Here is a 17,984-nt window from a genome sequence, read left to right as displayed (position 1 = left end):
AAAGACACTCCAGGCAGAAGAATGGAATAAAAAAAGTAAAATAGTCTAGTTAGCTTAAATGATTAGGAAAACAGGCTTTGAGGCTAGAAAGAGCTGAATGTAAATCAAGGTTCTAAATTTTAATAGCTATGAAATTTTGTTCATTCTCTTTAAAGTCTTAAAACTTCAATTCTAGCATAACAGAGCAAGGATGTTAATGCATATTTCTTATTATACTTTCTGAGTATTAAATGAGGTCACACAACTCACCTAAAGCTTAGTGACTGACATAGAAAAAGACCTTCACAGATAATTGCTTCCTTCAGCACGACTAGTGATCACAGTAAGTATGTATATGCTGGAAAGTATGGCGGTCAGATTCTACTAGAGTCTAAAGCACAAGCTGAAGAATGAAGGAAATGAGGACAAAGATAATGAAGACTTTTAAGTCATATTAAACAACTTGGGCTTTATGGGCTGGGCTGGGATTACTTACTGTGCTTAACAGGACCATTATATTAATCTAAATATTAAATTATTAAGGAGACTGACATGATTAGGTTATTCATTGTATATGTGTGCCCTATATCTAAAGTTGGACCTGACCACTGCTCTTGTCCACTTGCAGGTGTGATAGTGTTATTGCTGAATATGGATTCCCCACACGCTGAAGCTATTTGTTCCTTCTTTTTAACACACAAACCCTCTAAAATTTTACACATCATGTGTCAATGTCCTTTGAGTGGATCAGATTGAGCTGGGTCTATAGTTGAAATAATAATTCTTCCTTTGATTGAGAGAAACTAACTTTCCGCTAAGAAGTTGATTAGATAGGGACAGGGCTGCAATCTAAGGTGATTGGCAGAAGTCTGACTCACATTTGCACATCTGGCCTTTTAGGCCTTTTGTATAGTGTTATTATACATCAGCATCATGATCTTAGAGTTCATATTAAGTTAGTTATGAAAGGTCCTATTGTCAGTCAAGAACAATCAATACTTCCATTTCACAGTGTGTGGTTTCACTTGCCAAATTCTAACAAGCACTACATGGTCATCTGTCAGCCCCAACCATCTGGTGCTAAAGGGCAAGCTCACAGTCACTCTTTGGTTCTATTTTACGTTTCCCATGCTCATCCACCTGTTTGTCCTCATCTTATTCTTACCACAACCTCCTCTCTTTACTCCTACTCCACCCACATCTGCCTTTGAGAAAGACTCTTTGATCTAATTTTGATTTTTGTAGGAGCTACTGAAAGCAAACATGGATCACTATGTACAAATGGATCCAAGTGCTGAAGAAGAAAAAAAAAATATGAGCTTGCTGGAGGAGGCTAGGAAAGGTGAGAAAATCAGAAGCCAAAATGAGTTCTGTGCCCACTGGATGCTCTATTCCATTTTCTGCTGCTCCCATCTGCTTTGGCAATGCGACACAATTTAGTCAGAGGAAAAGTGTATAGCCTTTGGAGTCAGGAAGAGCTGGGTTTCCATGATAGGGCTATTAAGTAAGTATTATTATACTCATGTTACAGGGGTACTACTGAAGGCCAGGTAGCTTGTATAACTTGCACTTGAACATGCATAGTCTATTTGGTATCCTCTACGAAAGAACCATGTACTACCAATACAGAATTGAACACACAGACTCTCACTTTGCTAGGTCATTTGTGTCAGCCTGGTACTGACAAAAGAACCCAGAGGCATGCATATTTAACAGACTGCCCATTGCTATTCCAGAAATTCCTGAAAGTTTGTATTTATTGCTGCTGGTTCTCCCTCTCCCTCTTCTTCCCTCTTTCCCTCCCTCCCCCAACTGGTCATGGCATCCTGATCCTCCTGCCCCTTACTACTGAGTGTTTACATTTGCCTTTTGAAGTGGCTTTCAGGTGGCCCAGTGCTGTCGTGTCTGGTGATGTTTCTCACTTGAACTGGACTCCTCTAAAGGACAGGGCATAACCTTTGCAACAACACTGGTCTTACCCTACATAATAAAAAACACTTATTAGAGAAGTTTGGTCTGTGACAATGTATGTCTTTCTAATTATAAAGTCATGTCAGACTGTCAAGGAAGATGATATGTTTATTAACCAAATTACAATTTTCTTCCGATGTTACTCTAACATTATTGATAGGTAATAAAGCAATATAAATAATAATGACAGCTAATTTGGAGTGTTTAGTATGTGATATCTATTAATTTAAATGCTGACTATTTAATACTGACATACACATTAAATAATTTAATTCTTTCTCAACAGCATTATGATTCACTACAGATTTCACAGTTCAAAATTCAGAAAGTACAGACCATGGTATAGGACACATACCAGTTTTTGGAAGGCCATGGCTATTTTTTAAGCCATGTCCTCAACATAGAACCTAAACATTTTGGCAGTGCATGAGCTGGGCAGATGGGCACCCTGGTCTCTTACCCCAGGACTGAAAATATTACATTCCAGGCTTGGTGCCAGAATGCTTTAGGTTTTCAAGGACCCCTTTAACCCAGAAAAAGCATGTTTGTATTGGAGAGACACACAAGAGCGAGTCACTGATCTGGTTCTACCAGAGAAACCAAGCAAATCATCATAGGTCACTATGTAAAGTAGCTTTGTACTCTTTGTGGAGATCAGATAAAATCATGGTGAATTTTTTCATGTGGATCTGTCATATATTTGACTGCAGAGTGCTAAATTCAACTTGAATTTTTGTTCTCTTAACAAATAAGTGATCTCATTTACTGCTGTGAAAAAGGAGTGATATGCATAGCAATAAAATACTAAAGTTGGTGATAAAAAGATTTATGGGATAATTTTTCCCCTGAAAGTATTAGGAAATGCCTAATATGGTAATTTGAACGTACCAAAGTCTCTACTTACAACTTCAATTGGAAGCCATCCCATTTTAAAATACTGACATCTGTGAAGTCATCTGAAAGAATGGTTTTTATGCATTGTATACATACAGAATTATATTAGTGGCAAGGAAAGGGAGGAAAACAATGTTGATATAAAAATATCTATAATTACCACTAAAATGTCACTTTTATTATGTCTGAGTTTACTTTTTAACTTTGTAATTGTTTTCATATTCTAAAACATATATTTATACATTTGAACATAAAAATGGTGAAGCAGAATCCATTAAAAAAAGCACAACCATGATCCAGGCCTAGTGGCAAAAGCCTATAATCCTAGAACATAAGAGGCTGGAGAAGTAAGATCATAAGCTCAAGGCCACCCTACAATTAAATTTCAGGCTAGATAATGAGGCCCTGTCCCAAAACTGAAATGAGCAAGCAAACAAAAATCAATTAAAATAATATTAAAGATTTATAAAGTCTGGTTTATTATGTTTTATTTAATCAAGGTAATCAACAAAGAATGGCACTAAAGTGTCCAAAATTTTAAAAATAACAGCACAATTTATTATAAAAGAAAGTAAATAAAAAATATTATAAAATATAACACATATAAACTCACATATAAATTTGTGTCTGTTTAAAAAGCTATCTTATTCACAGTATATTATGACCAAATATAAACCACATAATCTGAAAAAAACCATGAGAAAACAGTTTGAACTCTATAAAACCTTTTTTCTTTGAGAAAAACCCAAATTAAGCTATATGTTACTTCCCAAAAACCCTGGGAGACTGGAAAAATATATTTCATTTTATAGATAGGGAATCTGACATAAGACCATTAGAAATTATGTTCAATAACACATAAAATCAATGAAAGAAGAACTGGAATTTAATTCTGAATGCCATTCCACTGATTAGCTGAACCTTTCAGTCCTGTATTTGTGGACAAGTTGAAGCAACAAACTAACAAAGAAATTAAAACCAGTTAAACAGGATAGGTTTACAGGCAATACACCAACAATTCAGTATAATAATACCCAACAGCCAAATTGCTTTGTGTGTTTGGTATACTGTCTAGCTAGTCATTATCCCACACATTGTTAGTGGGTGGTGGGTTTGTACTATTAATGCTGTACACTCAGAACTAGGACTGTAAGGAACATAAAGCCAAATAAAAAATGTACAGCAGTAAAGGCCTGATATCTTTTAACTAATCATCAACAGGAAAATGATACAAAAACAGCATATTGGAAACCATTCCTATTGCCCCTCATTATTCCCAGTAACCCTTCCCACACCTGGACATTTCTATAAATGACTGACAAGAAAACCTAAAAAGCTATTCAGTTCACCCAGCTTTTTTCAGACTGGCCAACATCCAAAAATTTCCTAGAATACACGTGTGTGTGTGTATGTGTGTGTGTGTGTGTGTGTGTGTGTGTGTGTGTGTGTATGTGTGTGTGTACATACACACATATCTTTAATGAGCACTAAAATTAAAAGGAACTCAGGATTATCATGTCCTGCTTACTGCTCACCTCTTTGCTCACATTCATGAGGTAAAAGCAGTAGATTTAAACTAAACCATGAAAATATAAAGATTTCTGGAAATATGCTAGTTGCTAGGAACAACACAATACTAAAACAAGCTTTCAAAATCAGTTATCTCAAGGGCATAACGTTAGCTAACTAAAATTTATTTAACATTCCTCTTGTAAGCTGAAAACATTCCTGCTCCTTATCACTTTCTCTTTGATTAGGCAGAACACATTCCTTCTTCCAAATGAATAAATTTCTCCTTTCCTTAGAGCTTAGCTGTCTCCCTGGCAAGGCATCACATAGAACAGCTGTTCTATTACCAGTATAAAAGCAACCCCATCTGATCTAATTACAAAACATATGGGCAGATTGAAACCAAACTTCTAGTGTGCACTGTGTCTTTAAGGAGAAAAAAACAAATCAGATTTCTGCTGGTAAAATACAGTGAAAAGTGCATGCATTCAAATATTGTTCAGTTTAAACAGTGTCTATTTAAATAAATTAAGTTTAAATTTTTCTTATTTTATATTTTATTATGTATTTCAAAAATGCAAATAAAAAAAGCACACACCAAAATTAACCAGACCTTAAAACTGTATAACTTAATGAACTTCTATACAGTTACAATAGTATTGAGAATGGAAGCTCTGGAGCTTCACTCTGGATTTTACAGTCTTACTACCAAATGTATTTTTATGCATTTATCTATCAAAAATGAAAAATACATGACAAAATCGGAACTAGAAAAACAATTAGCTTTCTATCCTCTTTCATAACTTGTGTCCATTACCTGCATTCTATCTTTCCCCATCTCCTAATATAATATTTAGCCATTCTTGTTTTCTTTTCTACATGGTATACTGAACACACAGCACATTGATTTACATATATTATTGGCTAGATTCTGGAGATGAGGCAGAACATGTTTTACTTTTCTTTCTGAGATTTGTGACCTCACTTAAAAACATAGATTCTAAGTCCATTCATTTTCCTGCTAATCTGTGATTTCAGTTTTCTTTTCAGCTAAATAGTAGTCAATATATATAGGGAATTTTCTTTATACAGTCATTTGTTTATTGACAACTAGGCTGATTACTATAGTGAATAAAGTAGCAATAAACATGAGGGTGCAAATATCTCTATGATAGGATGTGGAATTCTCTGAGTAATATGCCCAGGAATAAAGTAGTGGGATCATGTGGTAGTTCTATTTCTAATTTTTTGAGAAATCTTCAAACTAATTTTTACAATGGTTCCATTAGTTTTTACCACTGGTGAATAAAATTTTTTTCTCCTCACATCCTGTCCAATATTTGATGTCATATTTATTTATGTGATCCATTCTGACAAGGCTGAGGTGGTATTTCAAAATGTAAAGTTGAATTTACATTTTTCCAGTGGCTAGAGATGCTGAGCATTTTTAAAAATAGTTACTTGCTATTTCTGTTTCTTTTTTTGAAAAGTATATATTTTCATTTGCCCCTTTGTTGATTGGCAGTTTTATTTCCTTGGCATTTAATTTCAGCAATTCTTTGTAAATTCTGGATTTTAGCCCCTTGTTTGATGTGCAGCTGGTAAAAATTTTTCTCCCATTATGTGAGTTGTTTGCTCTGCTGTTTCCTTTGTTGTACAGAAACTTTTAATTTTCACAAAACCCCTGTCTACTGATACTTGAAGTTAGTTTTTGTGGTATTAATGTTCTATTAAAATGTTCTTGCCTATATGTTCTTCTAGAAACTTCTTCTAGATGTTTCAGGTTTTAAATTAAGGTCTTTGGTCCATTTTAAATTGATTTTTATAGAAGGTGAAAGATAAGAATTGAATCTCAAGTCTGGAGAGATGGCTCAGTGGTTTAAGCGTGCTAGCTGCTCTTCCAGAGGACCTGGATTCAATTCTGAGCACCAACATGACCCCTCAGGACTCTCCATAGCTCTAATTCCAGGGAGTCTGGCATCTTGATGCCCATGCAGACAAACCAGCAATATACATAAAATAAAAATGAATAAACATTTTAAAAAGAAAAGAATCGAATCTCCTCTTTAGGTACATTAATTAAAATTAAAGGGTTTGTTTTAAATCCTTTAGACTAGATAAAATGGAAAAAAGACACAATATTCTATGTTCAGTTTTTATCAAAGACTGCAGTTAATCTTTTCTAAAGAAAAAATACATTTAATCCATCATCTCTGCCTGCCAAAATTTTGTAGTTTTGTCAGGCCTCAGGAGGTTTCTATCTCAGAGAGTATCTTCTACAGATGCTTTCTTCAGAATGGCATCTCCCTGACACTGAGCAACTATCTCAGATGCTGATCAAACTTTCTAAGCCAATTACATGACTCTGTATCCTATCATCTGACTTAATTTCATGTACATAGAGATTTACCATGCTTATCACAACTTTTGTCCATTGTTTTCATTTTATAGTATGACATAAAAATCAAAATTGGATATAGTAAATGAAAAAAAACTTGAAGTTCAAATACCCAAATAACACAGAGTTCTCATCTCATTTTATAAATGAAATTATTTTCCCAAATCATGAGATTAGTAAAATGACCTCAAAGCCCATATCTTATATACAAGAACTCAGCTTTCTAACTTAGCTATTTTTTCCCCAAATTATCAGATTCTCATTTGTCATTTTTGTTTTTTCTTTTAGCTAAGAAAAATAGAAAGGACAAAGTCATGTAATAAAAGGGAATAATTAGTGTAATATATAAGATCTCAGAATTCCATATGCTCTATTTATAAGGAGCAAAAGGAAAAGCTAGAGAGAAGCTCATGATTATATTATATTCCTCAAGAATTACTGCATGCCTACTCTCGTAATTACCTACCACATTTTCTCCATTTATTTGGTCACTAAATACTGAAAATCTATTTGGGGTTATTCAATGGTGATACAAATGTAGATTACTTCTTTAAAATTGCATGTATTTATTTTGTGTATATGAACTATGGCAAGTGTGTGAGAGGACAACTGTAGGAGTTTATTCTCTCTTCCTCTCTTCTTATGTTTATTACTGGAAAGGTAAATGTGTTGTGTAAGCATGCTTACACATGACAGTGCACTTGCATACACATTTGAAGTCAGAAGAAAACTTATGAGAGCAGTACTCTCCTTTTGCCATGTGGGTTCAAGGGAATGAACCCAAGTTATTGTGTGGTGAGGGACATCTTTACCAGCTGAGTCATTTCACTGGTCTCCTTTCTTCCTAAGCTTTCTGAGTCCCAGTATTTGTCATCTATACAATGGGGATGATGACATTTAACTCCTTCATTGTTTAAGGACAAATGATATATATTTTAAAAGCCTGACAAGAAATTGTCCATATAAGTACTCAGTTATATTTGTTGCCACAGTGTTAAATATCAGACTAGAAAGGAAAGCTGAAATGATTCTCTTTTCTTCCAGCAAATTCAATTGGGGTAAAGCAACTGAAGAGGTAGGTAGATTAAGATATTCCCAAACAGATTCTTACTATACCTATTTCTAAATAAAAAATTTTAAGGTAGCCAGGCAGTGGTGGCGCACGCCTTTAATCCCAGCACTTGGGAGGCAGAGGCAGGCGGATTTCTGAGTTCGAGGCCAGCCTGGTCTACAGAGTGAGTTCCAGGACAGCCAGGGCTACACAGAGAAACCCTGTCTCGAAAAACCAAAAAAAAAAAAAAAATTTAAGGTAAAGAAGAGAAATTTATTTGAGCTTCCTAATCAATTTCCATAGCTTAACTTGTTATTTTCCATACCATTTATTTTTAATTATGACTAGGTTCTTTTTATTACATTAAGCCCCAGGTAATGTCTAGGAAAGAAATATAGACAATCCTAATCTTTAATCACCATCTTTCTGCTATTTAAATATGAGCAGTTAAACCAGCCAAAGGATTGAACTCATCAAATAAACTCCAAGGACAACAGCTAGAAATAAAAATGATCAAATGTGAAACCTACCAACTTACTAATAACAGAATCAATAGAGGACAGAAGCTAAGCCTTTTTACACTCATATAATACACAGAAATTAACCTTGAGGTAGATAGAAAGCTCTAGAAGATTCTAAGAGCACTTTAAAGCCCATACTTGTTAATTATTAGAAGCATTCTGTTCACTATTAACTTTAATTGTATTTCTACAAGGAAAATTCTGTCAGTCGAAAGATCAAAATATTTGTTTCTCAACACAATTAAGTCTCATATACCAAAGTAGTATATCAAACATAGCCAATCTTATTCATAACAGAAAAAGGAAATTGCTTCTTGAAATACTTGATATTTTGTTGCTTAAAATGTATATATACAGGAAAAAGTCAGTTATAGAAAAAAGAGAGGTTTTGTTCTGCATATAAAGCATTCAACTCCATGTACCCTGATACCAAGACATCTTCAAGGACTTTTTGTTCATTAGAAAGATCTTTTGGAAGAATCAGGCTTTGAGGATGCATTGAAGGAGGACAAAGTGGTAAATTGTTCACTAGAGAGTGTAATTTGGCTTCTTAAATAACAGGGAAAGAGGGGTAGGGCTCAAGAATGAGACAGTAAGAGGAACACATGGAGGAGTTTGCAATGGAAACATGAGCAAATACAGAAAGTAGAAAAGTTCTTTGACAGTTACCAGGGGAAGAGTGGCATTACTAGAAAGAGTATTTTGACATAAATTTATTGGATATATTTGACCAAAAAGACATGATAGGTTACTACTTTTAAGCAAACATTTACAGTGATTCAAGCACATACGGATCCTTGCATGGCCTTTATTTTCTTTATCACAATTAAACAAAATCTCTTTTTAAAGTTGCAAGTGCAGATAGTATAGTTGTTTCTACTAAGGAAATGGTAAACTAAAATCTATATGTTAAAAAGACTTAAATGTATCCACAGAAATACCTGTAATATAATGCTGATATTAACAATGTTTTTATATCTAAAGAAAACACACAAAAAACAAGACCAAGGCAAAAGGCATAAAATAAAGGTATATGTAATTTAAAATACCATCTAATTTTTTTTCAACTAAACAAGATCCTCTCTCTCTATTTGCTTCTGCTCTATGAAGTACTCTCAAGCAGTAATCCTCTATCCACAATTTACCCATCAGTAAAATCTGCACTGTAATACTTCGGTCCATTATTTTTAAGAGGGTGCCAGGACGTCTGGAAGGATAATGCACACATGTTTAGAATGCTAAGATGAAAAGTAATGCACTTTAATTTTATGAGTCTTTAGTTAAATCAAGATAAAATGACCTAGTCAGATTATTTCAATATGTAAATTTTCAACTAGCCAGAAGGCTTCCTGGAGACATTATTCAAAAGACTTGAAACTAATGTTATAAAGTTTATGCTATTTTAGAAACTCATCAGACTAAGGAATTTCTACACAAAAGTAGATGCTAAGGCCAGGAATAAGATACATTGAATATCAGAAGTCTTCATGACTGATCTTAAAGATAATTCATATACATACATACATACATACATACATACATACATACATCAAAGCAAGATATGCCTTAATCAAAAGGATAAGCTATAGTTTAATATCATAGTCATAAACCATTATAAAACAAAAAGTTAAATATGGATGAGTAACACACAATACAGGAAATACCAAAGAGCATTGGGCCTCAGTTTCCTTATTTATAAAACAGTGTTGAAGTTACAGCTCAAAGGAGAAGTATGCATCATATGAAAGGGCCTGGATTTAATGCCCAACACCATAAAAAATGAGGATCATACTATATAATAGTACCTCACTGTTCTAAGGATGAAATAACTCAATGCATGTAAGACATTTTGTGCTGCTAGAAGCACAGCATGTTTGCAATTACTATTATAGTAGTCCATAATCCTCAAACCTAATGTGAAATAGTAGAAGAACCAAAATCAAATATTTTTTTCTGCTACTCTTAGTAGCAAAAGATACCATGATTTAGAACAGATACCAAAGGGGGTTTAAGCATTATAAATAAGCCTTAGGTGGACCCCTTCTTACAAAAGCATGGTGAGGTCCTCATCACTGGTAATCTTTTCATGGTGTTAACATTTACTCTCCTGTCTCTAAGGCAGGAGAGACACAGAACCCACTGGACTCTCATATTGTCTTCAGTTAAGAAGGGTGTGTAGGATGTTCTCAGTGTCCACCTCTCTTAACACAAATGCCCATGTTTTCCCTCTAACCTACTCCATTTATTGGGATGCACAGGGGTAAGGAGGGCAACTCAAGTTTAGGACCAAGCTACAACTGATCTAGGGAAGGGACAGGATTTAGGATGGACACCCAAACTGCAGCTCTGATGAGCAGTAACACATAAGCTTTAAAACAGTGTTCACAGGGAAACTCCCAGCTTTTATTATCAGTGGACTAGACTCCATCTCTCAAAACATAAGAGCCTGACCTGGACCACCTAGTTCCTGTCCCAGGCAGGCATAAAGAAATATTGACCACAGGATTCTTCTGTACTCTTTAGAAGGGTTGAGCCAGGACCTTGCTTCACCCTCCTTTTGCTAAATGCCCACAAGCAAAGCTTTGGCTCAAGTGTGTTTTATAAGTACTGACCACCTGATGCAAGGTCTGGACTTAACAAATACTGAAGAAAATTATTAAGAATCCAGACATGATGGTGATTCCTGTAATTCCAGTTACTTAGACTGAAACAGAAGGATGTCTTAAGCCCATGAATATAAAGACAACCTAGGTAACATAATGAAACTTATCCAAGGTGGGAAGGAAGTACTTGTCTGTATCCCAAGATAGGTAAAGAACCAGACTGTCCTGCAAGCCCTACCTTGAATATGCATGACAATAAAGCCTGACTTGATCAAAGGCAAGACCACTCATGATTCTTATCCCACTGAGTTGTTGATATTGAGCATGTTAATATGAATGTTTTCATAAGTCTAATTACTAGATATTCTCCCAGCTTCACCAGGATGGATTGGCTAACTTCCTAAAATCCGAAAAGTTCTCCAATATATCTATACACATAGGTTTTTGATAAAAGACTTTGGACCTGTCTTCTCTTTGGAGCCTACACTGTTTTTATTTCCATAAAATAAATATTAGTTAGTCGCAAATAACTACGTGTAATAAGACTCTGGCTTTAACAGTAGAGAAAGTTGGGCTAAAGAAACCATCTTCTGGTCTAGCTAAGAGGATCATGCATTTCTAGAATGTTCTTTTCAAATGAACTCTAAAGTATTAGGCATGATGGCACCTCCAACCATCCAGGGGGTATCAGCAAGAGGATGACAAGCAAGAGGTCAGCCTGAGCCTATATAGCAAGTTCTAGGTCAGCTTGAGCTATACAGCTAGACTCTATCTTAAACAAATCCAAGCAAATAAAGCAAATCAAATAGAATCTATTTGTAATATTGCATTCATACCTCATAGTAGTTAGCGATTTCAAACTGGATTCTGAGGCTTGCTTAAACAAAGTCTCTTCTTGTAGTCTGGACCACAAGTAAATAATTAAGACTCCTTATAAGGTATAAATTGCCTTGAATCATTCATGTTTAATCATCACAGAACTTAAGAGCTGAAGGAGACCCTTGAGAACTAACAACTATTATCCCTTCCCTTCCAAACTGTTTTAACATCCATGAATTTCTTCTTCCCAGTGAGGCAAGAATAACCTGCCCTGACTTGTCCTTAGACTTAGTTTGTAGGAACACCCTGCAAGTCATGTGAACAACCTGGGTGGAGTACAATTTGAGCTCTAAAAAACATCCGAATTTAACATAATCAATCTTAGAGCATGGCAAAATTTTCAGATATTTTAGAAAAATCACAAACATTTCTAAGTCCAGATAAAAGAAGATTTATTTAACACATATCTTTTAAATACATAAGTTAAAATAGTCAGATATCTTGATGTATTCAATGAGTCAACCACATAATTTGGCTGCCAAAAAAAAAAAAAAAAAAATGCTGTGCTTAGGGGACTAAATACAAAACCAGTACTGTACCTAGAAAGAACAAGGTAGCCACTCTCTCTGCTATGAGGTATACTGGACTATATCTAGACTATTGGGTTCAGCTCGATTCTGTGTTTTAGGGACGTTATACAAAACTGAGAATAGAGGTGACCAGGACAGTTGGGAAATATGAAGCCATGTCAAGTAAGGAAGGATTGAAGAAGCTGAAGTTATTGTTATTGTTATTGTTATTGTTATTGAAGTTATTGGACTCATAATACAACTACATCCCCCAAATTTGAAGACATGCACTGAGAAAACAGATTTATACATGTTTCCAAAGGCCACAATCCACCTAGTCAAATGTTAGCTAAGGCAGAGATGTTTCAGCTAAGCCTACAGAAGTATTTCTTAAAATGTAGAGCCATGCTGGGCTTCAGTGGCTTCTAAGATCCTATTAGTCCATGTTAAAAAACAAACAAACAAACAAACAAACAAAAAAACCAAGGAAGCATTTGTCATTACCTCAGGGTTTTACTTACCGCTGATTATTACCCTCTAGTAAGATCACAGCATTTCGATCCACCCTTTATCCAACCAATCAGTATCATGTTTGTACCAGGTTTGTGAGAGGAAAGTGTTTGCTTGCTGGGTAACTAGTTTAAGTTTGCAGATCAGTGTCCCTATGTAAACAATACGATCCCAACTGACTGGTAGGTAGGAGAGAGCTTTCAGCTAAATCTCTAGGAAGGAAATTTTTACTGATTCATATAGCACTTTCAAAGACCTTCCCAATCAAATGATATATTAAACGGTAACCAGTTCTAATAGAAATGTCGAAATGAAATTCCACAACCATCTTTCCCAATGGAAGGAAATTCAGCTTTGCAAGCCAAATGAGCTCTTTCAAATTCATATAGAAGTTTTTCTCTTTTGAAGAGCTATGCTTACTATCTAAAGTAGGTTGGAGCTCATGCTATAATTAAAAAGTTCCACTTGAACATATCACTATAAGGCTAAAATTGCATACCCAGTGGGCCACAAAGTCAGTCAACTACCGAGAACTAAACAGACAATTCTGTGAATGAATTCACAGAAGACTATAAATTACACACTACTTACATAAAGGTGAATGACCTCAGTTTGATATCCTGAAGTGTTTGCTGCAAAAATACAGCCATACAGATGTTATCCTATAGAAACTACAAGAAACACTTCAAATGGTAAATATTCATAAATCCAATTTTGTTTCACTTAAAATTGATTTGAATTCTAAGTACTGATTTGGTATCAAACTATCAGAGAATATAATAAATACATGATGGATTTAACAAGGATACATCCTTTGTGCTTTTCAACGCAATCTATTTACGTATAAATTAGGAACTGGTTAAATGAATTAATAAGGAACTTTTTAAAGAAGTCTAACTTTCTGTGTTCATACTTACAATGAAAAATACTATTGGAAGGAACACAGTAGATCCAAGGTATTGAAATGAAAACAATTAAGTTTGATGTTACACAGTTAAGTGAATAAATCAAGATGATATATATACATATATGATATATGTGTGTGTATAATTCCATTTTAATTTTTCAAATTACTAATTAGTTAAGTTTTTATGGTGATTGGTGATTATTCACACTAAACAAGTCTCTACCCTTAAGCCTTAAATATTATTTTAAAACAATATTGTGCTGATATATGCCCAGAAAAAGATTTTTTTTAAGATGGAACAAACTGCTCTGAGGAGTGACCTCTAGGTCCTCTAGGAACCAGAATTAGAGAGCAGTGAAGGACTGACTATTGTTCTTTTCTTGTAGGCTTCTGATTATCTCTTTTGGCAGTAAGGATTATCTTTATGTTCTTAAAATGTCAAAAGTGAAGTGACATTAATTGTATATTTATTTATCAGATACTAACAAAAGGAAGCAATTGCTAGATAAATATCATGTGCTTTTTAAACTCCAGAAATTGTGACTCATCCTTTTTCTGTTTACTAAAACAAGGTATAAAAGTCACAAATCCCCACTTGGCTTCTCAATATTTTTCTAATCAGAAAACAGAGCTGATCATAAATAAAACACAAGGTCCAGGTGGTGCTTCTCAAGCACTAGTTAGTTATGCATTTTCTTAGTGAATTTTTTCTTTCCTCTCCTAATGTCTCTTTGCTGTTTTTCTTTCTTTCTTGATAGAGTCTTGCTATGTAGTTCAGGTTGCCTATAATGTAGTATGTAGCCAAGGCTGGCTTTGAACTCCTGATCCTCTTGTCTTTGCTTCCTCAGAACGCCAGTAGTATACACACTCGGTCCATTTTACATAATTTGCACAGCAAACCTGTAAGGACTATGATAACCTTCATCTCGAGGTTGAAGAAAGTGAGATCACAGGGACTCGTCCATACTTATGTTGACAAAGGGAGGCAAGAAGCTGGAATTCAAACCTAAACATGGCCTCTAGAGTCTACACATAGCTACTAGTCTAACTTTTAGTACTATGTCAATCTCTCTTTATAAAAAGCTCAAAAGCACCAAAGGTTTAAAGAATAGCTAGTTAGTACATTCTTTGAAGCTAGAAGAGATCCAACTGTGGCTTTCGGGGGATGAATAATCTGCACTCTTACTTATGCCTTTGCCAAGCTCCGAAATACGATTCAAGACTTAACCATCTGGGAAAATCCTCTACCAACTCAATTATAGTCCAAAGTCCATACCTGACTCCACAGTAAACCACTGAGCCTAATAATTAGGTCAACAATCAGATCAAGCTAGACAAGTAAGTGCTCTGGGCAAAGCTCCACCCCAACACAAAGCAAAAGATCTCAGAAACTTGCTGAATTTCTTAAAGAGGTAAGCCTTATTGGTTGAGTTCCTGGCCTACTTAAGATGCAAAAGGGTGAAAGAACAGCAGTTGTATCTTAACTTTGCTTGAACACTTTCACCAGCAGAAGAGTTGCATTTCCTCTTGTGAGCTCAGACAGAAATTGGCATGTCAGTTATCAGCAGTAAGGAACATCCCAGTTATAAAAAGGGTAAAAATGGCCATTCCTACTTAAATGCCATTTGCCCAAGCACTGACCTTGGAATTGAGACAGAATAAGTGGTGCAAGGAGGGGATTTAACCTAATTTATAAACTTGCTCAACCTAGATAAACAAACACCTGTCCCAAATGACCTACCAGTGAAAACACCGACTACAATTCGGTTTGTATTTTCAATTTCAGGCCTGAAGTGGCCTGTTTGTAAGCAAAATACATTCTGTCTTTTCCAACACACACACACACACACACACACACACACACACACACACACCAGCATCTATTAACTACACCAATAGAAAGAAACAAACAAGGAAACTAGAGCTTTTGGGGAATATCTTAATGGTTTTTACCTGGGCATTGATAAAGCACCGTTCTAGCTTTCAAACTTTCCCCCCAAAATCGCAGGTGGGGTGGCCTTCTGGGCGGATCCAATACAAAAGTTTGCGTCCATTCTGGGACTCTGACAAAGGCCAGAAACCCCTGTTTTAGGAAGAGACCCTAAGCTTTCCATACACCAGCAGCTCCTTCTGGATGGAGCACCGCACTAGGTTAGGGGACAAAAGACTTTCTAGATTTGGAGGGATTGGGGGTTTACTTTAGCTGGAGTTCGGATCTTCCCCTGGGAAGCTCTTGGGCAAGAAGCGTCCAGGGTGACCGAGGCTGGTGTGTAAATAGGCAGTGTCTGGGGAAGGTCCAGAGGACTCGGAAGCTCTGAGACTCACCTGGGAGAGGAGGAGCAGGGGTTTCGGTGACAGGTGCGGTGGGCGGGACTCTGCTGCTGTTGCTGCTTCTGTCCGGGGACTCGGCAGTTGGGGTCCCTGGAGTGCTGGACGCCTGAGCGGTGGTGACTATAGATACAGAGGTGGTCGGCAGCTGGCCAGTTGTGCTCGCAAGGGTGGTGGGCGCGGGTCTGGAGGGTGGTGATTCGGTGGTGGGAGTGTGTCCGTCTTCGGAAGGGGTGGCGGGCGAGAGGTCCAGAACCGGGAAGGAGGTGGCAGCGGTTTGTGCGCTGGTGCGCAGAGAGATGATCTCCGGGGAGCCGGTTGATGGGGTCGCAGCCCCGGTTCTGAGGACTGTGGCGCGCTGGGGACCTGTCCGCGGGGCCTGCGCCGTGGGAATCGCGGCCTTAGGGAAGGGGCTGCTGGCTTGGTCCCGAAGCCCCGGGCTCGGCGACGGGACCACCTGCCCCTCCGCCCCGCCGCCACCGGTGACATTCCCTGCCGAGGCTGTTGAAGCGGCTGCGGCGGCCGCGCAGCACAACAGGGCGAGGCCGCCCAGGCTCGGCAGGCTCCTCATGGCGCGCTCCGCTCCGCCATTCATTCATTCATCCAGTCGATCGGTCAGTCATCTTCTCTTCCCTGCCGTCCGACCAAGGAAAGCGTTGCCGCCGCTGCCGCCACCAAGAGCACCATCGCCACCTCCCTCTGACAGGCGGCCGGCCCCGCGGGCGGGCCTCAACGCGGAGGGAGCGACTGGGCGGAGCGCGCACTGCCCGCCCTCTTCGATAGGCAGCGGGGTCTGACCAATCGGAAGCCGCGTTTGCCCACGTGATCCGCCCGCTTCTCGGCCTCTTTGTAACGGCGCAGACCAATCAGAGGACTCAAAGGGAAGAGGGCGGGACGTCAGGAGGCGCGAGAGGTGGTGGAGCCGGCTGGGTTCGCCGCGGCTCCGGCTTTGTCTACCCACAGAGTGGGGCGCGGGCCTTGGGCACCCAACGCCGCCGAGCAGACAAAGGACGCGGCCTGCGCGGCAGACACCGGGCCAAATCATCTGTTCCACTGGGCTGCGAGCTGGACCCGGGGCGGGGAGTCCCCTATGGGTAGCGTCTCCACCCTTCTGAACAATGGGGGCGCCGGAGCCGCACCCGGATTCGGGCGGGGGCTGGGTTACATCCCCGCAATGGGCGACGATAGTGGCAGCTATGATCTAGATGGAGCTCCCTTCTCATTCTGTTGCTTAAGACTGCTGGCCTCGGCCCTGCGGGCTCGGCGCTGCCGTCCCCATTTCGGAGATGGGGAAACTAAAGCTCTTGCTGACAGCAAGCCAACCACTGTGCCCCCAGTAAGCACCTGCTGATGGCCTGGCCCTGCACTTAGCCGGATGGGACGGCCTGGAGCCCCATCATGAGCACAAGAGGGTATGGAGGAGACTAACTCTTTATGCACACTTTATGCCCAGAACCTCGAAAAGAATAGAATAGGACCAGGTTGAATTTCAGTTCCTTGTCTCTTGCTGAGTGGTTTTGTGGCTCAAGCAGTTTTCTTAACCACTTAAATGGTGAGATTAGACGGCACACCCCATCCCCCTCACAGAGTTGTGAAAATGAAATCATGTACTTGAAGGGCTTAACCCAATGCTTGGCCCCGCCGTTGTAAACCGTCATTAATGCTAACCACTTGGGGTTGCACTGTGTCAGGACAAGTCTACTGTTGGAAAGCAGCCTGCACTGCCTCTGGGTCCCCAGAGATTCCTGCCTGTTGCCAGCATTGGGGCTGGGCTGATAACAGAGGTTGACCCTGGATGACATTAAACTCTGCAGGAAGTTGGAAATCAGGCAGGCAAACTTGCACCATAACCCAGGATCCAGTGCTGCCTGACATTGTAGCCTCAGCCGATCAACTTTTAGGTGTAGCCTGACAGGACAAGTTTG

At 38.3% G+C, this 17,984-nt stretch overlaps 1 protein-coding gene across 1 annotated transcript in view; it reads right to left on the bottom strand.

Annotated features, from left to right (window-relative positions):
- Positions 1-16,787, bottom strand: part of Megf9 (multiple EGF like domains 9) — a 97,565-nt gene extending 80,778 nt beyond the window's left edge. The window contains exon 1 of the mRNA XM_034502157.2: positions 16,057-16,787. Coding sequence (XP_034358048.1) covers positions 16,057-16,654 — 598 coding nt within the window. The 5' untranslated portion in view covers positions 16,655-16,787. The remainder of the gene's footprint in view (positions 1-16,056) is intronic.
- Between the last annotated feature and the right edge of the window lie 1,197 nt (positions 16,788-17,984).

The sequence above is a fragment of the Arvicanthis niloticus genome, chromosome 5 (assembly GCF_011762505.2).
Source record: "Arvicanthis niloticus isolate mArvNil1 chromosome 5, mArvNil1.pat.X, whole genome shotgun sequence".
NCBI classification, from domain to species: Eukaryota; Metazoa; Chordata; class Mammalia; order Rodentia; family Muridae; genus Arvicanthis; species Arvicanthis niloticus.
This window is presented reverse-complemented; position numbering and strand designations above follow the sequence as displayed.